A 26,892-nucleotide genomic window follows, 5' to 3' on the forward strand; every position below is an offset into this window, starting at 1 on the left:
ATTTGAAATGCTGAAGATATTTCCTGTACTCCCAATAGGACAACTGTGGGTGAACGCTGACTTCTTAAAGAGAGCCATTGAACACGCACATGGCCACGCCCTTTTAAGATGGGCCTCATATTACAATAGCTACTCAGGACATACTAAGTAAGTCCATACTGCAGAAGAGGGTGAATGCCACCTTGCTGGCTGTGCATTTTTGCAAAGGCACTAACTGGCTTTAAAAGGAGTTTGAAAAGGTTGCTATTCAGGAAAAAAGTGCAGGCAAGCAAAAATGTTTCCATGAATATTGGTTATAAATGTGAAAGCGTGGCTAAAATATGAGTGAGTAGGCCCCCCTCATCTTTTTGATTGACAAGTTTTTAATTGCTTGTATTTGTTTCTTTACCTTCAATAGTAGTTGAGTAAGGAGTAGTCTCACTGAAGTCAATGGGACTGCTCTTGTGCTTAATGCTAGGCAGGTGTTGAAATATCCAGCTGAACTGGAGCTGCAGTAATCATTATGGAACATAGAAATGGGAGGCTGGAAGGGACTTCAGGAAGACATCAAGCCCAGCCCCTACACTGGCGGACCAAGTAAACCTAGGCCATCCCTGACAGGTGTTTCTTCAACCTGTTCTTAAGACCCTCCAATGATGATGATTCCTCAACCTCCCTTGGAAGCCTAGTCCAGAGCTCAACTATCCTTTAGTTGGAAAGTTTTGTCTAACATCTAACCCAAATTTCCCTTGCTGTGGTTTAAGCCTATTATTTCTTATCCTACCTTCAGTGGACATGAAGGAGATGTTACTACCTTGTACAGTAACTGGAGTTCTTTGAGATTTGTCTCCCTGCGGGTTCTCCACATCAGGTGCACATGCACCCCATGCATCTTCGACTGGAGATTTTCAGTAGCAGTGCACATTTGGCCCATGCAGGTGTCCTACACAACCTCGTGCTCCACACCAAGGCTATAAAGGATCAGGCAGGTGACCTGTCCTCAGTTCCTTCTCCTCTGCAAAGTGCCACAGAGGAAACTGGAAGCAGAGGGGAAGGAGCGAGGACAGTGGAGCACTCATAGGGGGACACATCTCAGAGAACTCCAGTTACTGTACAAGGTGATTAACCTCTCCTTCTTCAAGTAGTGCTCCTATGGGTGCTCCACTTCAGGTGGCTACTGAGCAGTGTCCGCAGCTGGAGGGGGAGGCTTCAGAGCTGAGTCCAAGACTGAAGACAAGACTGCATCCCAAGGGCAGCATCTGATCTGGAAGACTGGATGGTTTCTCAGATCAAATTTGCGAAAGCTTTGGGTTGACCAAAACTGCATTTTTCAGCAAATAAACCATTCGTCCAAAAAATGTCACCCAGCTCAAGATGGCCTACCTCATCTTTTTATTTCTTGTATTTTTAGTTCCAATTTTGTCCTCACTTTTCTTCTTCTTCCCTCCCCACCTTTGCTTTTATCTTTCAAAACTTTGTCCCATACTAATTTGTCTATTTCTGTCTGAGAGAGATAAGGGAAATAAAAAAAGTTGTGTGTGTGTGTGTGTGTGTGTGTGTGTGTGTGTGTGTGTGTGTGTGTGTGTGTGTGTGTGTGTGTGTGTGTGTGTGTGTGTGTGTGTGTGTGTGTGTGTGTGTGAAAGACCAAGAAAGGAAGAGGAGAACAGTTGGGGAAAGGTGTTTACCCACCCATACATTATGTTTTATTTTTGCTAGCCTCTGCATTTCCTAGTTCCAGGCAAGATGAGAAGTGAAAATGCTTTAACAACAAGATAAAACCTATTCAGCCTGATGGCAAGCTCTAGAAATCTTGCAATGGAACCCACTTACATAAGATTTCCAGGCAACTCTACATACTCAAAAATGTTTGGGAGTTCATATAAGGTTCAGATAAACATTTGGATGCTCAGAGCAAACCAAGTGAGAACTCTGAACCCATTCACCATTACCTCCTTTTTTAACTTTGCACTGCAACCGTAGGTTAGAGGGTCAGTTTATAATATCACAACAGCTATGTATTTTATACTCTTTTCTTTACTACATGAATAGTAACTTATTGAAGCATTAACTCTTTCCTCCATTTTAATTGCTGATCATCAGCTGGCTGCTCAGAAAGCTGGCACATTATGCACTCTTGTTTACCATCCAAAAAATCAAGAGCTGCAATTTTACTTGCGACTTTCTGTAATAACAGTCTAAATTGATATTTATGTTCCTATTAAACTGGAAAAGATAAACAAGACTGCCGAAACTAATGGGAACCAAAATCTTCTGTCAAGAACTTTCTGTAATACAATTATTTTTACCCCTTCTTCCTTGATCTGAAATTATTCTAGATCTATATACTATATATATATATATATATATATACACACACACACAAATTATTTCATGTATGTAATAAAGTATAATATTTGAAATTTTGTTTGCTTCTAATTCTCCTCACCTCATCTCTTTCCATTGGTATCTGTCTTAACTGCACATTTTCTGTTTTAATTTTAACTTGGGGGGGGGGGGGGGAGAAGAGTCTGAGTCAGAGCATCAGAAAGGGAATGAGTGAGAATTTATTATTTATGAAAAGTGGCAGCTTGATAAAGCCTGGTGACTGAAGTCCTCAGTTTAGCCACCGAAAAGGTACAGCACAGAAGTACAGCTGGCCGACCAGCGTGTCTCAGTTCTCACATGGAGGAACCACTTTCTAAGGGTGAAAAGGTACTTCACTCTCCATGTCTATTCAGCCCTTGGTATCCCTGAGACTATCAGCAAGAGGTCCCATGAGTGCCACTTTTGAGGACAAATAGTGTTAGGAGGACACCTCTTCATCCACCAGGTAGTGGAATAAGTCCACATAAGTCATCACACACAGGGTGCCAAACCACCACTGTTTTTTTTCTGCATGGTTATCATTTCCACTTTTTCCCAATTTTATTGCTTTTCCTATTCTTGAAGTCTTGCAAGGTAGATGACATTATTCTTCCAGCCAAAGAACATCAGATGAAACCCAACAGCACTTCTTAATTGGACAGTAAATTAGTTCATTGACTTACCGTCCGGCTGGTATTGTGCTATGATTGTTACTATCTGCCCTGCTCCTTTTAGTGCAGCTGCAGCCTGCTCATGGGTAGCACCCCGAAGATCAATGCCATTCACCTACAGGAGAAATGAAAACAAAAACGAACCATCTGAACTTGCTTCATAATGGATGAAAGTCATGGAGAATCTGTTTTAATACTTGGGAAAGGGCATGGGGGTGGGAAATCATGTCACCAGTGTTCAAGAACAAAGACATAAATTATAATAGACTTATCTGAAGCCACTTATGATTGACCAAGATCCTTTGCCACTGGATCAGACTACTGTACATTGTGTTTATAACACACTGATCTGCGTTACGTTCACTTGAGACGGCTGCCTATCTTGTTTTCTGCTCTCTTAAGTTCACATTTTTCTTAAACTTTTTGTTTAAAATCTTGACCAATTTTAACTTGGCTTTATAGGGTTTGAAGGTTCAATTCTCTACTGTGCCTGAGCACAGCAGAGAGGGAGTCCTAATACGACTCAACTGGGACACGCTGATCCTGCTCTTGCAGCCCTGGTATAAATCTAACTTGCACAGGGCAGCTTCAGTTTGCTCCACTGATGGGAGACATTCTATCAGCAGAGCGTCTGCTGTAGAGGCGCCTCGCCCTACCATACCCCAACCCTGAATGCCTCCTGCCTGTCCCCAACATGCCTCCTCCCCATTGTGCGCGCTGGGCAGTTCAGGTGCAGGAGGGAGGTGGTAACATAGGTGCAGGAGGCAGCCTAGCCACCTCTGCCATCTTTACACAGACTGGAGATTTTCCACGGAGGTTTCTCCACTAGTCTAATGTCACTTTGGGTTGCATAAGCAGTGTAACGTGAACTTAGCCGACCAGAGAATCCAGCTCTAAAGGTTTGTGGACGCTTCAAAACCTGTTTCATCTACAGAGCCAGTTGGTGATACATGCTTTGTCAGCAGCTATCACGAGGAAGTCAAGCAAATGCTCTTGGGGCAAGCAAACATGGGAAGATGAACCGAGTAAGTGCCAGGTCACAGACAGTATGGGAGAAGGGTGAACAGCTCTGAGGCTGTTGAAAGCAACTTTGTGCTGACTGTGAAAGAAAGAAGAAAGACTCCCTTCTGCTCAGTGGCACAGTTCTTTTTTCCCCACACAGTCCTCGGCATATCCAGGACAGAGTTGGCAGACTTGATTTGGGCATTTTGATGTGAGCCTGTAAAATAATTGTATACCCCACCCACTTCCAATCATTATATATAAGACCACCCTGAAGAGTCTAGGGAGTGTCACTGAGATGTTTCTTTGTGTATCCCCAAATCTTGTAACGTCCACTAGGAAAGCTAATAAAGCAAATCAAATAATGAATCACAAATACTACTACTTATCTGCTCTTACAGAACATTCTGCAGACATTAACTAAACTAGTAGTCAAATCACCATTGAGAGGTTATCTTCAGTACACAGATCGGAAAATTGAGGCACAGAGGTTAAGTGACCTGACCACAGGCCACAGAGGATGTCAGTAGCAGACCTGGTATTAAAAGACAGGGATTTCCTTATGCCCTGCTTAGTTCATGGGACCATACAGCCTTCCACGGTCCTGAGATGCCCATTTTGGGGCAGGCTCATGACTACTCACTAGAAAAGTGGCTCAGCAGCAGCTGCTCAGGCTAACAGGCCTGAAGTGGTCCTAGCTCCATCAACAGAAGCCCACGTGGCTCCAGTCCCCCAGAGCTGCACATTGATTTGAGACTATTCCATAAATTGAAGAGACTAAAGCTGTGGGTTTCATCGGCAAGAGGGCAATGCATAGCATGTGAGTTTCAAACTTATAACCCTGCTGATTGGTTACCTCTGGTTTATGTTTCAAGGCTCTCATTGACAACAAAAAGGGAGGGACACACAGGATTTGTGGGGTTTATTTAATAACTTCAGTGGAGTTAGACTAGGGATTAATTTGGTGCCATAAAAGTTTACAAATAATAGCAGAGAAATTTAAGACGACTTTGCTTTGACTCTATTATATTTGAAAACAGACAAGTTTCCAACTTGCTATCATTGATCTTAGAAAAAGTGATAATAAAAGAGCTACAGGAACACATGGACAATAATTATTTGTATGATGAACCCACTGAGGACTAAGATTTATTCTCTGAGTAACAACTTAGTTGTTTGCAACAATTAAAAAAAAAAAAGAGTTCCTAATACTGTTGTTGACATTGACCCTACCTGCAGTTTCTGATTAAGCAGATCAGACTGTGATGAAGAACAGTTTAACAACTTTAAGAAACGTTAGGCTGTGAGCAGTAACATGTTGATCTATTTTAGATCAAACTGTATCTGACAGGGTCTCAGTTGGTGAGAGTGTACATATTTTCACTAGCCTGTACTCTGATTATCTGTGCTCTTCCATACAGATCCACACAGGTTCCTATTAGAGCTGGTTGGGAAATTATTTTTTTCTTCCCATATTTTTTTCATGACAAAGGGGAAAAAACCTATTATTCCTGGGGAAAAAAATCATAAAAAAACCAAAAATCTGAAAACAAAACTCTAAGTTATGTTTTAAAAAATAAAAATGCAAAATATTTGTCAAAATTATTGTTTTCCTCAAAAAAATTGTTTTCAACAACACCTATTTTTCTAAGATTTTTGGTCTAAAAGTTTTAAGCAGTTCTTACTCCAATATCCTTCAGATCTCTTAGGCAATCTATGGGATTTTTGAGATGTGTGATTTGGTGGCTACTGTGACACTCTATCTCACAGTGGCACCCTGGAACCCCCATATTCACCACTGTCATATAATTAGCATATGTTTTGTACAAAGTGTACCTTGTGAGGTATCATTTTAAAAGTCTTGATCTGTTGAATATTAATATCCTGTCAGATTGTATGTGCTATCATTATATGTGAGGTTATGAATCACTGCCGTATATGTTACTGATATATGTTGTGAGGTTGGGAACACCCACAATCAGCCTTTCAGGTACAACAATGGAGTAGCCAGACATGATGATGGCCCATTAAAGGGAATCCACTCTCCCATGGGCCAGCCCAGAGGACTTCTCAAAGACAGCACGTAGACAATGGAGACTGCTTGACCAATGGGGGCGGACCCACACATTACATCAAAAGATCTTTCCAGCAAGCTGGAAGAAGCTATAAAACAGGGAAAGTCACATCATCACTTGGCCTCTCCCTCCTTCCCTCCAACTCAACACCCGGAGGAATGTCTGGAGGACAAAGACTTTGAACTGGGGAGAGTGGTCCCAGGCTGGGAAAGAGTTCCAGGATCTTTAACCTGCTTGTACCATCTGTTAGGGTGAGACACTGCTTGATTCAACTCCTGTTTAGTTTGTAAAACCCAGACTGAGAACTTATTTTTATTTCTTAAGTAACCACCTTTCATCTTTATGCTTGCTACTCATAATCACTTAAAATCTATCTTTCTGTAGTTAATAAATCTATTTTATATTTTACCTAAAACGGTGTGTTTTGGTTGAAGTGCTTAGGAAATCTCAGCTCAGTTTTACCAAGGCTAGTGTATGTCCTCTCCACATTGAGGGACGGGCGGACTGGGTAATGAACTTAAACTGGCCAGGTTTCTGACCGGTGCAAGACGGTACAGTGCTGGGGTGCAAGGCTGGGGAACTGGGGGTAATTGGCTGGAGTTTCCCTATTGGTGGTTCATGAGCAGATATATTCATATCTCTCAGATCATTCATGTAACTCAGCTTGGTGTGTCCCTGCCTGTGGATGTCTGTGTAACTGCAGTACCTGCTAGAGGTTTGTGGCTTGACACAGCATCACAATGTTGGTGGGACAGAGGGTTCAGCTGTCCCAAGATCAAGGTTGTACCCTGGGAACCCCATCACAGCTACCTTTACAGATTATACCAAGCAATATTGTTTATTATCTCAAGTTTCAGAGGACATTTTTAAAACTCAGGACAGGATGACCACAAACTGGGTGAGATTTAATACTTGTCTGTGGAACCTCCTATCGGAGTACAACAGAGTGAACCCACATCTGACCATTGTCAGAGACTGATGCAAACCTATCTACATACAGAAACATTCATAGAATTACAGAAAAGTAGGGCTGGAAAGGAGCTCATCAAATCCAGCCCCCTGTGCTGGTCAAGTAAACCTAGACCACCCCTGACTGGTTTTGCCCAACTTGTTTTAAACATTTCCAGTGATGGGGACTCCATGATCTGCCTTGGAAGCTTATTCCAGATCTTAACTACTCTTACAATTAGAAAGTTTTTCCTAATATCTAACCTAAATCTTCCTTGCTGCGGATTAAGCCCATTATACCTTCAATGAACATGGAGAACAATTGACCACCAGCTGCTTTATAACAGCCCTTAACGTATTGGAAGATTGTTATCAGGTCACCCCTCCATCTTCTTTTCTCAAGACTAAACGCGATCAATCTTTTTCAACCTTTCCTCATAGGTCAGGTTTTCTAAATCTTTTATCATTTTTGGTGCTCTCCTCTGGACTCCTTCCAATTTGTCCACATCTTTCCTAAATTGTGGTGCCCAGAACTGGACATAGTACTCCAGCTGGGGCTTCACCATTGCTGAGTAGAGTGAGACAATTACCTTCTGTGTCTTACATTCATGGCTCCTGTTAATACACTACAAAATCATATTAGCTTTTTTTTGCAGCTGCATCACATTGATGACTCATATTCAGTTTGTGATCCACTATAACCCTCACATCCTTTTGAGCAGTGCTACCACTTAGACAGTTATTCCCCATTTTGTAATTGTGCATTTGTTATTCCCTGATTTGTAGCTGTGCATTGGAAATGCATTTCCTGCACTTACATTGTGGAGAACAAAAAGAGTTAGATATGCCAGGTTAAGTGGGTGGCTTCAGGATAACAAGGGCAGGTATATTATGGGATAAACTATATGTAAGTCTATTTCTGTAGCCTCTAGATATTACAATGATAGGCAATCAACCCACGAGACAGACTAGATTAGGTAGGATTAGACAAATTAAGAGAGATACACTGAACTCCTTCAATGGACCACGTTACGCTGGGCTAACCAAAAAGACGATCTATTCCCCACAGACCAACCGGTGCAGAATGCCGTCCTGCATTTGTTATCAAGATGGGTGGAATGAATTCTGTGTATACACTGATTTGCTCTCTGCACTAGCTGCCCGTGGGTGGACAGAATGATTTCAAGGTCTTATTTTTGACATTTTAAAGTACTAAATGCACTGGGTCTTTATTTTTTTTTCTGAGCTGCTGAAATCTTACACAGATTCATAGATCTTAAAGTCAGAACAAACCTTTATGATCATCTAGTCTGATCTCATTATGCATAATATGGGCTGTAGAATTCCACTCAATTAATGTAGTGGAGGAAAATATTCTTTCCTACCATGCAAGTGAACACTAACAAGCCCAATAACTTGTGACTGAACAAGAGCATATTTTTTTCTAAAGACAACCAATCGTGATTAAAGACGCTAAGCAATGAGGAATACACCACTTCCATTTAACATCTCACCCTACTAGGTCAGAAAGAACAGGATATTTTGGCTTGACATCATGAGGGTGTAAAAACAGCTCATGCCCTTACCTTTGCCCCTGCAACTTATGCGTGCCCTGCCTCTTTATCCATGTTATCTTATTAAGACAGTTGTGTATGGCAACATTTTTGCATGGCACCATTATTTAATTACAAATTGTGAAACCTATTTTCAATTTCCAATTTAAATTTGTTTAAATACTTAGGTGTTAAGAACCTAGAATGCTTTGCCAGGTGTGAACAATACAAATACAAATGAACTGAGCACTAGTCACGTATAAAAAAGTGTATGAGTGTGATTGTGGGTGAGTGCAGAGAGAGTTTAAGGCACTCTGAAGGTGCCACTTGGTTATTTTCTTTTATAACATGGGACTGCTTCTTACAAAAAAGCACTGTTGCCCTGAGCTTGACTGAGCAATCCTGATGCCCAACTCCAGAATGAGTTTGACTGCACAATTTCTGATGCCTAATTCCAAAATGAATTTGACATAATGGAAATCAGAAAAGCCTGCAGCTTATACAGCTGTCTCTCTCTTCTGCATACTGTGGCGAAAGGAGAGTAGAAAGACAACCGAAAAAAGACAACAATGTAATGGAAGATTAGGATTCAAAAATCCAAGAACAAAACTTCATCTGAGATTTGGCAAACTGGCATAAAGCACCTGATTTTGAGCAACCTAATTTTTCCCTAACTACACACCTAGCCCTGCTGCAAATTATACAAATTAAACACAGTAGCTGGAACTTTAGGCACTACTCTTTAAGGACCAATGCAAACCATATTTCAGTCAGCGCTTTCCTAACTTCAGTGACCACTGAATCAGGCCCGAACAGATCTGGTATTAATACACAGGAAGGTAAAATCATTATACTTGGACAGACCATAAACTTTTACATTTTTTCCAAGATATTTAATCAAATAGCATGTATTACTATACTCAACTCTGAATTGCACAAATTAAAGTCTTTGGATGTCTTTTCTTCTTGCGCTAGCCTAAGCCTGATTTGTATGTAGGTCATTCAAATTCAAAGACCAGAGGAGTAATCCATGGTATCAAAGCTACCTTTATTTTGGGTTCGTACAGCAATTAAACAAACACTCAGAGTCCCTGGGTAAGCTGTAAAAGAAAAGAGAAACATGCTGCCTTCTCTGAAGGGAAAACAAAAGCCTGCTTTTTCTCCTTCTTTCAGCTGTCAGTAACATTGCCTGATGCTTTTTACGGGGATAATCAAGTGGTAAGGAAACTGCACACTTTCATGCTGGAACAATAGAGCAAATTTTTCAAATTGTGGTTCTTCGGTTTGCTGAACCGGTGAAAAAATAGTTTGAGTGATGGAAGATGAGACAAGACAACTCGGAACAAAACTTAACTTTCAGGGCCCCACTCTGTACACCAAAGGAGGGCACTGCCCATCTCCTCTTGCAGCCCCGCTAAGCATAACTGCATTTCTTCCTAGCACCCCGATGGTAATTGCTTCCCTCAGGGTCATGTTCCTTCACCACTCCAGTCACGCAGCCAACAGACATGGCTGCTCACAGAGAGGGGAGTGTGCTGCACAAATCCTCTGGGGCTGTGGGAGATGCAGGGCTATGCCTGTCTTACCACATCTATGTTTAAATGTGCAAGGGGAAGAGACTAGGAAAGTTACATGATGATTCTCCATAATAATGTATTCCTATGACACTTTTTATATTTAATAGAAGGAGGTAGGTACAGGAATTCTACCTAACGCGCACACACTACCAAATCACTGCCCTTTCCTGAGCTACAACAGCCTTAAATATTGAAAAGCTCTTTTTGGAAAACAATGACAAGACAGTTATCTTCAGGCTGAATATCTGAAAAAGTCTTCAAACAAACATAAAAGAGCAGCACCCATTTAGCCAGCACAGCACCTGGACGGCTCAAAAAACCGCAAAAATCACCACAACCAAGGGGCACCGAAGTTCCCTCTGCTACAGCATCCCTTCTATTTGAGTTACAAAGGCAAGGTTCTGTCTCTTGCATGAAAAAGGCTGCTTGGAAGTCAAAAAGAGGGGAGAATACATGGGAGGGGAAGATCCTGCTTTCTACTCCACTTTCTTTCCCAACCTCTCCACTTTCTTCCACTTACATTCTCATCCGCACTTCCCTTTCTTTCTGTTGCCCTCTCATTTTCTCACTTCTCCAGTTAATTCATTCTCTTTTCTGTGCCCTCATCCTCCCTTTTTGGACGGAAGCTTCTTTGGTTTAGGACCGTGCATGATTCTGGGCTTGTACAGTGCCTAGGACATTGTGGGAACTACCAGAAACAATAATAATATCATTGTGTCTGCTCCTCTCTTCACCCTGCTCCTGTCCCATCTCTTTTTATGGACCACTTGTTTCAATGATTTTTGAATTTTTCAGGTCTGGGTTACTTTGAGTTATAGCTCCTAGCTCTAGTCAGCCAATCTGTATGCTCCAATGAGCTGGCCCTTCCAGACGCAGAATTTCCTCTCACCGAGGAACAAGCAGCACTACTGGGGAAGGGGCTGTAGGACTTAACAGGTCATTTCCCATCTCTAACTTTTATGATGAGGCTGAGTCACCTGAATGTGGTGCCAAAATACTAGTGGCATCAGAGGCAGCTAGAATATTCAGAATAAAATAACATTAGTGAACTGGATTTTTGCAAACTTTCCTTTATAGTCAGGGAAATTCCCCACATCCTTAACAACTAACTATATCTTAGAGACAGACGACGTAAATCATTCCAAACCATGCTCCTTGCCCCTATAACCTTAGGCAAAGGCATATTTTCTTCCTGTTCCCAAACTTCAGGGAAACACCTCCTATTGCTGTCAGTTATTTTTCATGTGAACGTGACATCTGTGAATGGTGACAGATTGACAGCTTTGGAGACTGAAGTAATTTAGTTATCCATACAACAGTTGTGGCACGAGCAGTGACACTTCAAGTTTCCTGATGCCCAGCCAACGTGCCTCAAACCCGAGCCCACAAGTGGGTTTTGAATTGTGCACATCTGATTGTTGGAACTGGGCCTGAACACAGGTCCTAAATAGCCATCAGCTGGTGCCATTACTAACCTAGAATGGGTTTGATCCAGTGACCATGAGGTGATCAAGAGCATTCTTAGTTCTTTATTTGGTTGCAAATGTCTAGATGTAGTGATTAGATGCTGTATTTTTATATTAAACCAACTGTTACAAATTTAAATACTAATTTAAAAAAGCATATATGATAAGCACTGTAGCTAATAGGACAGGTCAATACTTATTAACTAATGTGTTAAATAAATATAAATATCTGCTCTTTATCACTAACATTCATTCATTTTCAATAATCAATCAAAATCAATTAGTTAATAAGAGAGAACGTAAAAAGAATTTGTGTTAATATGGAGAACATAAAAATACATTCTCTAGCCTGTTCTAATTGTCAGGTGGGTTTACAAATGCATTCAAGCACTGGTCTAACTGAGCTTATATACCTAGCATTGTTTTTATACCCTCCTTACTGATGGGTAAACTGAGGAAAAGAGAGGATAACGCCCACATTTTCAGAGCGGGAATGTTACCTGGGTTTCCCCTGCCTGAGGTGAGTGTCATAACAACCAGGCTATTGGCTGTTCTGGGGTCTCTCTTTCTTTCTCTCCCAAAATTCCACTGTGGACCTTCCCTATAAAATTTTCGTCAAAACCAATACATATCCATGAAACATTTTGGTTTTTAACAAAACAACATTTTTCTACCAGTTATAGCTGGGACTCTGGAACCCTGGTTTCTTCTCCCAGCTCTGGCAGTGGCTCACTGTTTGATGCTGGGCAAGCCACTGAGGACCACGTTTTCAGAAGTGGCCTGTAATTATGGATGCTTGATCCTAGTCACCTAGATTCAGTATCTAGTGCCTGTCATTCCTACTGACTTCAGTAGAAGGTGTGGTTCTCAACATATCTCAAACCAGAAGCTATTGGCTATTCTGGGGTGGATCTCTCTCTTTCTCTCTCGCTCATGGTTTTTTTCACAAAATATTTTGAAAAGTCTTATTTTCATTCTGCTTTGGAATAAAACAAATTTCAAAATAGCAATTTTTTCATAAAAACAGAATTATTTTCCGGTCAACCCCACTCCCCTCTCTAATCTCCAATTGATAGTCCTCACATCTTCCCATGTTAACAGAGAACATAATGCTGTGACCTTTTCAAAACTAAAGTAGCAAGATAGCCATCAGCTGGTGTCATTACCAACCTGGGCTGATTGGGGTGATCATTGGCACTCCGATTTATGTATCTACTTGCACATGTCTAGACATAATGATAAATGCTGAATTTTTATACGAAAACTGCCATAGATGTTTCATTTTTTTGTCTTCAAAGTTAGGGCTATGTGATATGGATGATTTGAGTAACTCCCCAGTCTCAAGTTCAGCAAATTAGCATATATTTTAGAGCCGATAAGAACTAACTAGTGAATCTGTCTCAGTAAGGCCCAAAAATCCAAACTGGATCAGGTCTTGCAATTAGCTAAGCCCAGAATTGCAGCCATCTCATCCTGATCATTACTTTCCTGCAGCAATTTTGATTTTCATGTTTTTATGCTCTCTTCACTGCAAGCCGGACAGTAAAATTGTGAACACTGAGGGGAGAAGAGCTTGCTGCAAATGCATCAATATATCAGATGTGACATAATTCTATCTGACAATCTTATAATAATATTGGATAATTCAGACTGTCTGAACTGGATGTGAACTGCTCCTAGATCATTAGGCAATGATCAGGCAAGCAATGTGTCATTGGAAAGATCATTTCTACTCACTGAAGCAACTGCAAAGTGAATGTTTTCGAAGCAACTAAGGATTTCATCATGGCTCAACTACCCAGCCTCTCTGGTAGGGCAAAAGGAGATTGCAGGGGACTGACTTTGCGTGACATAAAACTGACAGGTTTGATAGCTAATCCTGTTTAGCAGTAAGACACGTCTTATTCATAAGGATTATTAGTATTATTTATTACATGTTAATCTTGTGCTCAAAACGAAATGCTTACTGCCCCAAAGAGCTTGCAATATAAAGAAAGAGAGAGACCAGATGAGGACAGATGGAAAGACCCAGTTGATGGCGTTAATTCAGAGGTGCCTCATACCTAATAGAAATGCTGGTGGGATTTGTTAGTGTCAGAGGCTGCTATTAACTTTCAGTGGAAGCTGGGTGCCTAACTGCCCTTTGTGCCTTTAAACATCTCCTCCTAATTGCATAGGGATGCTGAGTGAGTGAGCTGATCTTGCTCCTTTCAATCTGCTCTTGACTCATCACCTTGTAGGCAAATACAGTAGTTATAGCTCATGAAAATAAACACATACTAACATATGCCAAAAGACCTCCTTTGGAAATTAATGTACATAGCTGTAATCCCAGGATATGCCAAACCCTGCCCCATGTGACACAGCGAGGGAAAGCAGACATGCTGCATGGTGGGTCCTCTGCCAAAGGAATCATATTGGTGCAAGGCGGCTCACAGCACCGAGCCATGGAACAAAATTTGCTGCTCCTCTGGGAAGAGGCAATGTCTGTGCCCACCATCTGCCAAGCCAGCATTTACTGTTGACAGCATACAGCATGCACACTAACCAGCTGGGGGACTTAGCTACACCTCCTGCCTGACATGCTCCCGGGAACCTTGGTGCATGGGCCCACTTATTAGACACATGGCCCATGACCCTGTGTCACACAGAGTCATCCCACCTCGCTGCTTGCCTAGGGGAAGAGGCACCTCACCTTTTGCACTCTTTTCGAATCATCACGATCAACTCTTTTATTGCAGACTTTGGTTTAAATAGCTCCTCAAATTCTGCTAAAAGTATCAATATATGCTATTGTTACAAACTTGACTCCTCATCTTCTTTCTCCTCTCTGGATGATAAAAACACACAGGAACAATGTATTAAGAGACACTGAAAATCTGTCTAGGTACTTATCTGACTCCATCACCACAGATTCCGAGAGCCCCACATTGTCATTACAAGGCATCTTGCACTACACATGCTTATGGCTGTGCCTGCTTTGTGGAGATATAAAGTAGTTACTGCTCCAGGGATGGCAAGCCAGAACCTTTCTTGAGCACACAATTCACAAGAAAAGGTATTTTGGGGTATAATGTAAACAGAAACGTCATTTCTTCACTAAATTTAAAACAGTCTGCTCATCAGCTACACAAATTAGAGCTAAACATGACCTATTTTCCTTCATCATCTGGTCCATCCCTGCCGGGGCAGGACTGTTCCCTACATTTTCTACTACAGCCAGCCCAGGTTGAAATGACCCAGTCAGGACCGTGCCATTTCTATTGCATGACTACTACATCCCGTCCTTATTCTCATCTCATTGCACCGGGATGAATGTGTGTAATTACCATTATCACTCAACATACACTTGCTAACTCTTCTCCGTAGCAAGAACAGCAACTATGTCTATAAATTGCTGTTTTCCTCAATGGCAATATACACCACCTGATGTGACAAATACAAAACACGTTTGCATGGTTACAGCCTACATTGGCTAATTAGTGGATAACTATTCGTGTTTAATGTTTTTTTTAAAAAGCCCATAAAGCTACAGAAGTACAGTGGTTCCCCTAATTAAGAGGTCAGACTTCTAGGCAGGGCTTCATCCACAGTAGCATGGAGAAGCATTTTACGGGCACGGCCAATGGATCTGCAAATATGTCCTGCTTGAAATGCTGGAGGAACATCTGGCATGGAGGTTACTCCAGCCCCAAGGCCACTACACTAGCAATGATGAAGCAGCACTGATGCTCCATGGCCAGTGAATTTCCTGCTCCAAAGAGCAGCCCATCACAAAGTCCATCTATTCTGGGTTTGCCCAAGGGAGATGATTTGGCCCTAGGTGATTCAAACATTTCCAGTAATGGTAGCAATTAGAAAATGTATTATCTGAAGCAAAACCACATGGCTTTTGTTTTTTCCCCTTTAACTAGGCAACAAAATTCACTAGCAGTTTTAAAGCTTCCACCATGAACAAAATGCAGCTTTTTCCTTAGAAAATCTGAATGCTCCGTGGCACCATGGCAGGGGAAAGGTAGCTGAAGGTCAAGTCTATCTGCTGCACAAGGAAGCATAACTATGTTTTAAATAAGCACCAAACATCTATACTCTACCTTGTTCAATATGCAACAAATCACGGAGCAGGAATTACAGTGAACTACAGTTTTTAAAAAATGCATATTTTATTTCTGTTATGGATGTGGGAAAGACGGTAGGTAGGAGCTGTGTAGGAGGAGAAGTGAGAGGGAACTGTGTAGGAGGAGAAGTGTTTAAACTGTTCAGAGGGAAAAGAAAAATCTCATAAAATGGCAGCAGGACAATACACAGAGGAGAAGTATTAGAGGGGTAACCGTGTTAGTCTGTATCCACAAAAACAACGAGGAGTCCGGTGGCACCTTAAAGACTAACAGATTTATTTGGGCATAAGCTTTCGTGGGTAAAAAACCCACTTCTTCAGATGGATCAGAAGAAGTGGGTTTTTTACCTATGAAAGCTTATGCCCAAATAAATCTGTTAGTCTAGAAGGAAAAGTAAGGCACAAGCTGATTAATGCAAGGATTTATCTCCCCCCTACAAGGATTAGCAATGCACAACAGGCCAGGTGCAGTGCAGGATTAGGAGCATTCAAGTATCAGGTATTTATCACTGCCACAGGCAGGCTACTAGCAAATCCTACAGTATGTTCCTGCTAGCCCCTTCTCCCAAATTTAAGTTGTTTGATCCTGATGGTGCAGGAATGGGAAGGATCCACCCATCTTTGACCTCCTATCATTCCAGAGGTGTGCTAAAATAGGAACAAGAGGCAAAGAAACAAGGTTTATAGAAGCTAGTTAATTTTATTTTAGTCAATTAATTCAGGAAAGACAATGGAGAGAGATAGAAAAAATTTTCCTCCAAGTTACAGTACTAGTTCCACCTCCCTGTCTCTCCTGTGCCCCTCATTGTAAGAGGCGAGCAATAACTCTACATACAACATGCTGGAAGCCCATGGTATGCTTAGGAAATGGTGTGACTCCTTCTAACCTTCCCCGCTAAAACATCTCATCCAATCAGCTCCAGATCCCACCACAGGACATGGCCATCCTTCTCCTGTGCATTGTGGTTTCTATCCCTATCTCAATCTCCCAGCTGCACTCCATCCCAATGACAGCTCCCTTGCTGGCTGGAGCTAGGTGCAATCAGTGTTTTTGCTTTGTGGTTTTAAGCTGAAAGACCTACGAGTGATACTTTGTTCCTTTTCGCAGCCAGTTTCCATTTCCATCCTTCACACATCCTATTTTTTTTCTTTTATTCCCTATGGTTAAAAAAAAAAAACAACACCACCACATTAGTTAAAAACTTATGTTAAAGTTGAGAAATCAAGCACACCTATACACAAACATTAGGAATTCCAGAAATGAAGGTTAAAATGTTTAGCCTTGATTCTGCTGGGACTTTGATTTCAGTGGGGGCTCCTAGATGCTAATGTATAGTTATTATTCTTAATAATAGCAGGGCTGGTGCTTATGTGTTTAATTTGACAGGTAATTATTTGAGCTACACCGTATGAAGCATTTATTTCATTACACTGAGGAATGTATGGTTTGAATGAAGAATATTTTCATATATTCTTTGGGCACCAAAGCAAAGTAGGGGAGCTTTTTATTCAGTGATAATTCACAAAAATATAATGAATAATATGAGAAACAGTTTCCACTATTAAACATCATGTATTAAGAAAACATCAGCATAATCTGATGTGATAAACATCTCCTACCTTATCTCTAGCATTACAATTTAATTCAACTATGCTGTACTTTGAAATAAAGAAGAATTTCTACTGCTCTTTTGTTCAATTTTTGCTTCTAGTTTCAGGAGTGACACTAGCTGAATCACATATCAAAAGCCTCTTGAATGGCATTCACTGATTTTTATTACATGGTTTTTGGGCATACAGTTTATTTAAAGAGACTAACGATAGCTGTAAAGAAGCTTCATAAATATTATACACCTTCCATTCAATTAATTTTTAAAATAAAAATATGGCCAACACTGGTTTTAATAGTGTAACTTATTCCATTAACAGAAGATGAATTGTGTCATTTTGTACCATGTGGAGCAGAACAACAACCCTCTGCTGCCATCTGGTGGATCACAGGAAAAGTGAGAACCAACCAAGCAAATAGAACTGGGGCAGAAAGGAGTTCTGTTTCACAGAGGATTTCACTATTTCAGAATTTGGCTGGGTTCTGATTCAGAACAAAACCAACACATTTGAAATTCATCATGAAAGAGAATGGAGGGCTGGCTCTGGGGGCACGTTGTCTGGCAGGCTGCCCTAGACTCTGGACACCATTGGCTCCCCACCTGAAAGGCAGTCCCCATGATGATCTGTCCTGGAGCTGCAGACCATGGAAGTCCAGGCTCCCCAGCAGCCCCCCAGGTAGGCTCCTGAGGAAACAGCCGGGCAAGGTGGCGGGAAACCAGGCAGGGTTCAGAAATCTGCCATGAGCATACCGTTCCGTCAGAACTTTGGAGGAAATTTGGCAAAACGGAACAGTCTTCGCAAACATTCCCATTCCAGCAAAAACCTTTCACCTTAATTTTTGTGACCTTCTCTACAAACTAAATCAACATTGCTTGAAATAGTTTTGTGTAGTGTTAAGCTGGGTAAGTTGCGCCACCAAGTTTCTAAGGTGCACAATAATATTTATTTTCTTGTACCACACACTGTGAATGTGCCTAGTGAAACTAGTTCAGGTTTCAATACCTATCTCTTATAAAGCATTTTTCATTAATAGATCTCAAAGCACTTTACAAAGGAGGTAAGTACCATTATCCTTTTTACAGATGAGGAAACTGCGGCAGAGAGGCAAAGTGACTTGCCCAAGGTCACCCAGCAGGCCAGTGGCAGAGCTGGGACTAGAACCCAGGTCTCCTGAGTCTCAAGTCCAGTGCTTCACCCACCAGGTCACATTTTGAAGAGCATGAACGACGTCATAACAAGCTGAGAAAAGTCCTAATTTAACTTTGAACTCGGCCCTCTATACCCACACTCTCTCATTCTGCCAGTGCTCTGTTGTGATAACTGGGCCTAGAAATTTACCCTAATTGTGAGTTCAACTGCAAAAGTGAGTGAAAGTTTATAAAATGTCACAATAACTTATAACAACAAATGTTGACAGAAAAACGTGCAAAAAAGCAAGACAGAAAGACTAAATCAAACCACAGACCTATTGATATAACTCAAAGACTGTATTGAGATCATCTTTAGTAAACAAGATACTCCTGGGGTAAAATCTGTGCCACTGCACATATGCATAATTAATGAGCCAGGCATAATTTTATTTTTTTGCACAGAAAATAACTTCGGCTGGAAAGTTGCTGCAGTTCCACCTTTTGCCCATCAGAGGGCGCTGTGGCAATAGACCAGAGCAGCAACTTCCAGCCAGCTAGGGAAGAGAAAGCCTGTAGTACCTTCTTCAGAGCGCCTGTTGGGCCAGGTCAGAAGACAGAGGCTATGGGAGACAGACAGCGTGGGGCTGCTGGGGGGTCAGTGAGGGGCTCATAAGAACTAGTGGGGACGGACAGACTGGAGCAGGGGCTGAATGGGAGTGGAGATGCAGGGCCACGAAGGGGAGAGATGTGCAGGGCTACAAGAGGATGGGGAAGGGGGTGCAGGGCCACGTAGGGATAGGGGGATCTGAGTGGGGGTACAGAGACACATGGGGACAGGAGAGGGGGTGCAGGGCCATGTGGGATGGGGGAAGTGGGTGTCTGAGTGGGAGTGGAGGGACACATGTGAACAGAGGATGCAAGGACAGACATGGAGGTGCAGGGGCAGATGTGCCTGACTGAATGGGAGAGGCTATGGGTCAGCCAGGGTCTGCATAGGGGAAGCTCCCTAACAATCCCTCCCCGGCCCCTCAAAAAACCTGTTCCATACTTTTCCCATCCATACCCAACAACACTCCAAGTTCACACCCAGACTCCTTCCCAGCAATTACTTCCCTCTCCCTCAGCTCCTCCGTTACCTCTGACTCCCCCAAATCTTTGCACTGCTTCTGAGGGGGTGTGGGAAATATGGTTCTGTATTGTAGTTTAAATCAATGATTACTCAGAGTTCTGTATTAATATGCCTAGTAAGGAATCTATTTATCAAAAAAAAAAAAAACATTTCCGGAATCTCTTTTGTTGTCTGTATTGTTACCTGTCAAGCAAGTGTGTGTATATTTTAAAATAAATGACCAAAAATAATTTAAACTGGTGTGATTATATTGTGTTATTTTGACAAATATATGCAGAATTTTCCAGACTTTGAAAATATTGTGCACAGAATTTTTATTTTTTTCCACACAGAATTGCCCCATGAGTAACAAGAAAAATGTAGAACTATACATCGGTTAATGAAAATTGATGTGTCAGAAATTAGATAGAATTAGTGGACAAAATACTGAGGGAAGGGGCTATTCCACCCACCACTCCCTTCTGGCGTTCTTAATGAAAGACTGTGGAAGACAAATTGGCTACTGGAGTGAACTTCACCATCATGGCTGCTGCCCCCACCTTCTCCTGGGACCCCATGCCTTTGTCACCCTGATCCTGACCATACTCGACCCCTCTGACACTGACACCTCTTCTGGCTAAATACCAAATATCACCTATGATGTCAGACTTTTGTCACCATGCCCTCTCACACCAAGTGCATCTTCTCCACCCAATTTCTTCTCTTTTCTCTCTCTCTCTCCTTTCTCCTTCTGCCTGGATTAGCTGGCCAAGACTGCATATTTTGCTACATTGCAGAAAACCTATGACTAGAAAGACAATTAAAAGACCTGCCACTGTCACAAACTTGCCAGATTGTGGAGTAGCTGATAAGACGGCATGTTGTGCCTGTGTTTTTCCAGAAGTGAGGTTGCAAGTGAGAGTCAGCACCAGAGACAGAAGCTGCATTTTCTATCTTTGCTGTTCTTCTCTCTCCCGTTAGTGTGTTTGTCTTCTTAGGTAATGGGATCAGACTTTAACAACAGCACTAACCCATCTCAGCTACCTTTTGCTCTTTTCCCCAAAAAGGGCAATTATTATCATATCTAGTACCCTTCAAACAAGGGGTTTTTTCCTTGCAAAAATTCTCTCCAGCTAAAGGAAAGGGAACAGGATATAGCTAAAATGAAAGCCTTATTTAATACTTTACCTTTCAAATGCTTTCACTTTTCCCCCTTCTTTTCTGTATACAGATTTTAATGGCATTCACCATGGAGCTAAGAAAGCTCCCAAGGTTGTATCCCAAACCTTGTTTAAAACTATTTAAGGCTGGACAATGAGTGGTTTAACACCTTTGACTTTTTGGATCCCTTTATTCCATCTAAATTAACACAACAACCACCACCCCTAACCCATCTAGAAGAGGGCTTATGGAGTAAGACAGACATATCCTTTTCCTTCCTCTACCCAGCACCTGATCTCTCCACCCAAGCAGACGCTCTTCAAATGTGCAGGAGGTTGGTGAGCTCGGCTCTAGGCTGTAGATAAGTATCTACACTCCCCTCTTTTGAGGCAGCAGTTCTGCTTCTCTCCTGTGACAACAGTTGCCATGTGGCTCCTAATATACAGGGCCCCTAAGTACTGCACGGATGGAGCTTACATCTGTGTTTGCAGATGTTAAATCCTCCGACTGCAGCACCTACTGCATCTGGGGACATACTAGCCAGCCTTGCAGCAGCTGCTGTCACAAAAAGAACAACTGCCTTGGATGGTGGGGAGCTGATATTTTGGATGTGACCTTGGAGATCCATCCCATGGGGTGGAGGAGAGATAAGCTGCACATCTGGAGAGAGGATGCTGAGACTGGAAGAGCTGGTGCTGGCTGTGGAGTAGTAAATGGAAGAAATGGGAGAGAGAGACAACAGGAAAGAAAGACTGTGCTGCGTGGGTGGGGGAAGAGAAAAGGAAGGGGGAGATGTAGTAGCATCCATCTTTATTGCTCTTTAACGTCTCTGGGGTTTGCATGGGTGAGGGGGAAGGAGCAGCATGAGATGGCCATACTTCAGTGGAGGAGGCAATTCAAAATTTTGATGGAGACTAAAGTATTTACAGCTTCACAAAGTGGTGCTGACAATGGTGGGGAGAACTACAGACTCTGGTTGGTCTCAGTGATCTGGGAGTCCTGGGGGCCAAATCCCCCTCCCACTCACATGGAGCAGCAGTTCTCAAACCCATTCCTTGCTTAGACCCTCTCCCTGCCTTTCCATATCATGAGGATACACCCTCCCATTCAGCAATAAGGGAAGGACAGGATGATCACTCCCCTCCACCCCAGACCCAGCAGGGCGGACTGATTTATATCAAAGTGATTTATATCACCAATTCTCATCATGAATTTAAACCTCAATTTAAATCACTAATTTTAATCACGTTTTTCATTTGTACTTTATTTTCCTAATGAAACTGCATCTCATTTGTTGGTAACCATGTAGCCTTTACAGTAAATTTGGTGCTTTGTTTTGATAACCAGGTGAATACACTAAAAACATACACACATTTATTTAAGCAATTAGATATCTTAACTTAAAAATTAAGATTCTAAATAAATGTAACTTTTATTACGTTAGAAAATGGTGAATGATGAATTTCTTATTTACTAATGGTTAATTTTTACATGCAATTTGAGTCAAGCTCTATTTGCATGGAAATTCAAATTCCATTAAAAACGCACAAAAACATGTTATTTATTTAGTTCTGATTAAATAAAACTACCTTAAATGTGCTGGATACATAAGAAAAAACACTTTATCAAACCATGTTTTGCATTTAAAGCTAACTTATTCATTTTATTTATTTAAACAAAGGAACTATTAGTTGTAGGTCGTGAATTGACCTGATTTCTGGACTATGTCATTCAAGATTTTAGAACTAGTAGATCTCGTCCTCAATACGTTACACTATTAAAATCAGTTATGATCATATTTTTGTTCCTAGATTGGAGAAGGAAAACATGCTTTCGAGATTTTTCATCTCTCAGTTGGTTTCTAAATTTGAATGAACTAGTCACTGATCTGAACTAACTGAATAAACTAAAATTAAGACAACATTCTCTCTGCACCTGCTGCCAAAAACAGGTGGAGCAGTTCTACAAACTCTGGTTCCAAGTGCTGGCCAGTGGCTTCCTGCAGTTCAGTACTTGGATTTTCTTTAAAACTTCAGCAACAAAATGTGTACTTGCTTCACATTACTTTTTATTTAATTAAAATGATTTGAATAGATCATAATAAGTTTATATGTCAACATAGGTTATCAAATTCAAATTTAATTTTACATAGTTTAAAATACCTGTATTTAACTGAAAAAAATCTGATATAAATTTTAAAAAATCCGATTTAAAAAAAAATTATTGATATTTATCCACCCCGACCCACCGCCGCCCCCCAAGTACCTGTTGGGACCTCTGGTCTACTGGTCCGTCATAATGAGAGCCTCACTGAGTTTCGCTCCCCTAATCCTCCTGCCCTCTTGCTATATCCAACAGCATTTTGCAGTAGTAGGGGGCATTAATTCCCAGTTTCTTGGCCAAACCCCAACTAAAATAATTACAATCTGTCTCCTTAAATTTCCTCCTCATTTTCAAACAAATAAACGTACATTCATTTCTAGTCCTAAACGGTCAAGCCGTTCTGCACTGTAAACCATAGCCATGCTTTACCTCAGAGATGGCTTCATTTCAGAAGTGAACCCTCTGTACAATTTGCACCCCGTACATCCCCTCTGAGTGGGATTTCACCCCTGTATGTGAGAGGAGAATTTAGCCCTCCATCTGTAAAATGTTACAGTATAACACCCTCTCCCCACCATCACCACACCATATACATTTAAGGTGAGATTGTGTATAACAGGATCGGGGTCAGGCACTTTGGGGCTTTGCAAAGATTGTACTCCAAGGTGTTCTACTATCCTGGTATATATCACAGAGAATGCCAGTCAGCTTTGCAGACAGGACCAGTTTAAAAGATCATGAAAGTAGGCACCTCTTAAAACCAACTGCCGTCTGCAAAGGCCACAGATATTCACATGTGGAGTACAGGCTCACCTCAGGACATGGAGTTTATCTGTCAGGTTCTGCTCTTGCTGTAGGTAATCCAGCTCCCTGACAGGCAGTAGCTAGGTCAATGGAAGAATTCTTCCATTGACCTAGCGCTGTCTACCCCAGGGGTTAGGTCAGTATAGCTACATCCCCATGCTCCTGAGAGACATAGCTATGTTTTCAGTGTAGACCAGCCTTTAGGTACTCATACAGCCCCTACCACAGTATCAGAGCACCTCACAATCTTTAATGTATTTTCCTTCCCAATACATTTGTGAGATAGCACTTTCCTATTACCCCCAATCTGTAGAAGGGGAACTGGGGCACAGCAAGGTATGCATCTTGCCTGAAGTATTCTGAAGTCTATGGCAGACTTGAAACCAGGTTTCACATGTCCCAAGCTAGCGCCCCATTCAGTGAGCCACCATTCCTCTCTGAAGGAAATGCCGACCAAACTTAATCAGTCATTTGATAAATCAGGGTTGTTATGTTTAGATGAAATAATTTTTCTTTCATCTTCAGATAGGGAAGGGTGCTTGTGAGGGGTATACAACTAAGAATACTGGGAAAGGGGGACTGGCTAAATCTCTGCTGACATTAAGAAGTCTGGGACCCTGCATCAGCCAATGGTCTAATGTCAGTCACCTCTGGAAGTGGCTTGTGCAGTTCGGCATGAACTTTGCTTGGTTTGAGTACGGAGGAATGGATTTATAATAGCTATGTTTGAGACTCAGCGGTGCCTTGCTTTATGATTGCCTGGGGAAATACATTAAGTCTAATTTGGTAATAATTTCCATCCGATGCTGCTGAGCGAACAAATCAACTACTTGCATGCCAAGTAAATGCCAAAGCAATGGTGATATGTTTCACAGGTGCTTTTGAGCAAGGTTGCTGTGAAACACACAGAAATCAAATTTAAAAATTCCACTGCTGCAGCATTACAGCCTATTATTTAAGTCTATTTAAAAATAAATATAAATGTCAAAGATACTTTTCTGAGTTGTGTCTCATGTGCAGAAGTTGTGAACAGGCCATACTGGGAAAGACCCTGATTTCACATTTGCTTTTGCAGGCAATGGTCCCAGATAATATACATTTAAATAACATTTAAATGTTTATTGCAGTTTTTTAAAGCCAGTGAGGACTAAAATCCCTACTTGTGACTTGTGTTGCTTATGCTATATGAGCTCTGTTTGTCTCATATGGCCAAAGAAGCAGCAAGCATGGTTGGAACAGGATCTTACTAATGAGATCTAGCTACATATTCCCACCATGAGTTTTATTTGCTTTCATATTTGAATTAAGCGATGTAAATGTAAGAGGACTGAAGTTTTACGTACTGTAAAAGCTAATACCAATAATTTAAATCTGATCCTCAGATGCATGGAGAGCCAATGCAACTCCAGCAAGGGTGGCAAGATAATACAGAGCAATGGAACAAATGTGTCATGAAAATTTAAATAGACTGGAAACCCATGACAGATGAACCAGGGAGGGCAACCCAGAAACTGTGACAATGATCCAGTTGAGATATGACTTACATGATTAAGCCTGAATCTCAGTGGCAAAATGCTATTAAACACATGCACATTTTGTGAAGGTTAAATAAATGTATCCAGGGCTTGCCAGCATCATTAAACTAAAAGATCAGTAGGCTGGAAATGATCATCAATTTGCATGAATCTTTCAACATGTGCAAAACTCAGCGACACGCCATAATGGGAAGTGGATGTCTTCCAAATTGTAAAGTCAGCACACACACACCTGCCTGAAAGTTTTCACCTGCTCATGATACAAGTAAAATGATAGTCACTGAAACAGATTAGAGAAACAATATTTCTTCTTTATACTTTTTCAGTTTGTTTAGGTCTTTCTGACAGTAACAAGATTGCTTCTAAAACTACAACATATCTACCTTAGATACTTACATGCCCCCCCCCCTCACGCTCTTTAATGCATTTATCCTCACAACATGCCTGCGAGGTAGGGAAGTGCCATTATCCCCTGTGACAGGCTGGAGGGAATGTCTGTGTCATCTTATGAATTCCAGTTCTGTTTTGTGAACACCACATGGTATTTCAAACTCCCTTTTGAATGTAACTTTAAGCATACATTATGTAGCAGGAACTTGACTCCTGGTGCACAGAATATACACCCATGGGAATCTGTGACAGAGCAACCATCAACACTGAATGGGTTTGTTTATGATGTTAGCTAAGACATGGTAAATAACACAAGGTAAAATCCTAGTCAAGACATGGCAGTTTGCAGTTTTAACACAAGTTAGCACATCAAGGTAAACCCTAGGCTTCCCCATTGCCTTTACCTCGACCTGCTAAATTGTGTTAAACTACAAACTGTCCTGTCTTCACTGGGATTTCACCTCATGTTACTTTCTGCACGCCAGCTAACATGAGGGAAGAATACACCTTTTCCCCCAAAGAAAGCAGAAAAGAGAGCATACAGAGATGTTTAGACAACATGAACAGATAAGAGATCCAAAAGAAAAAAAGAGAGATGCTGAGAAAACAGCACGGAACCAAAAATCCACCTACTTACTGAAAGATGGTTACACTCTTTCAATCAACAGGATGGATGAAGTGTAACACTATGGCCCTTCCCACTTCAGGTCAATAAACAATCATATAGCTTCAGCTGTCCTCACCCTGCAGAATAGCATGCCCTGGCCTAGTTCCAGGTTGGATAATTACATTTTGACTATTTAAATCCCCTGGCAGTTCCATCTTTATTTATACACAACATGACATTATATAACACAGCGGTAGGCAACCTATGGCACACGTGCCAAAGGCAGCACGCGAGCTGATTTTCAGTGGCACTCACACTGCCCGGGTCCTGGCCACCGGTCTTTGGGGCTCTGCATTTTAAATGAAGCTTCTTAACATTTTAAAAACCTTATTTACTTTGCATATGACAATAGTTTAGTTATATATTAAAGACCTATAGAAAGAGACCTTCTAAAAACATTACAATGTATTACTGGCACCCGAAACCTTAAATTAGAGCGAATAAATGAAGACTCGGCATACCGCTTCTGAAAGGTTGCCAACCCCGGATATAATAGTTTGCAAAGCATTTGGGATCCTTCTGTATGACAAGCACTATCTGCATGTAAAACACAATCTTGGTATGTTCAAGATGATCTCCCTTTAATTGCTCAAAATTCATTTGCCTGGGACCAGCAGGATATGTGAACTCT

At 41.4% G+C, this 26,892-nt stretch overlaps 1 protein-coding gene across 22 annotated transcripts in view; it reads right to left on the reverse strand.

Moving 5' to 3' along the window:
- DLG2 (discs large MAGUK scaffold protein 2) overlaps window positions 1-26,892 on the reverse strand; it is a 1,447,004-nt gene that overhangs the window by 262,637 nt on the left and 1,157,475 nt on the right. For all 22 annotated transcript variants that reach the window (XM_074955894.1, XM_074956046.1, XM_074955852.1 and 19 more), the window contains one exon: window positions 3,027-3,129. In XM_074955894.1, coding sequence (XP_074811995.1) covers window positions 3,027-3,129 — 103 coding nt within the window. The remainder of the gene's footprint in view (window positions 1-3,026; window positions 3,130-26,892) is intronic.

Source organism: Natator depressus, chromosome 1 (assembly GCF_965152275.1).
Source record: "Natator depressus isolate rNatDep1 chromosome 1, rNatDep2.hap1, whole genome shotgun sequence".
Lineage (NCBI taxonomy): Eukaryota > Metazoa > Chordata > Testudines > Cheloniidae > Natator > Natator depressus.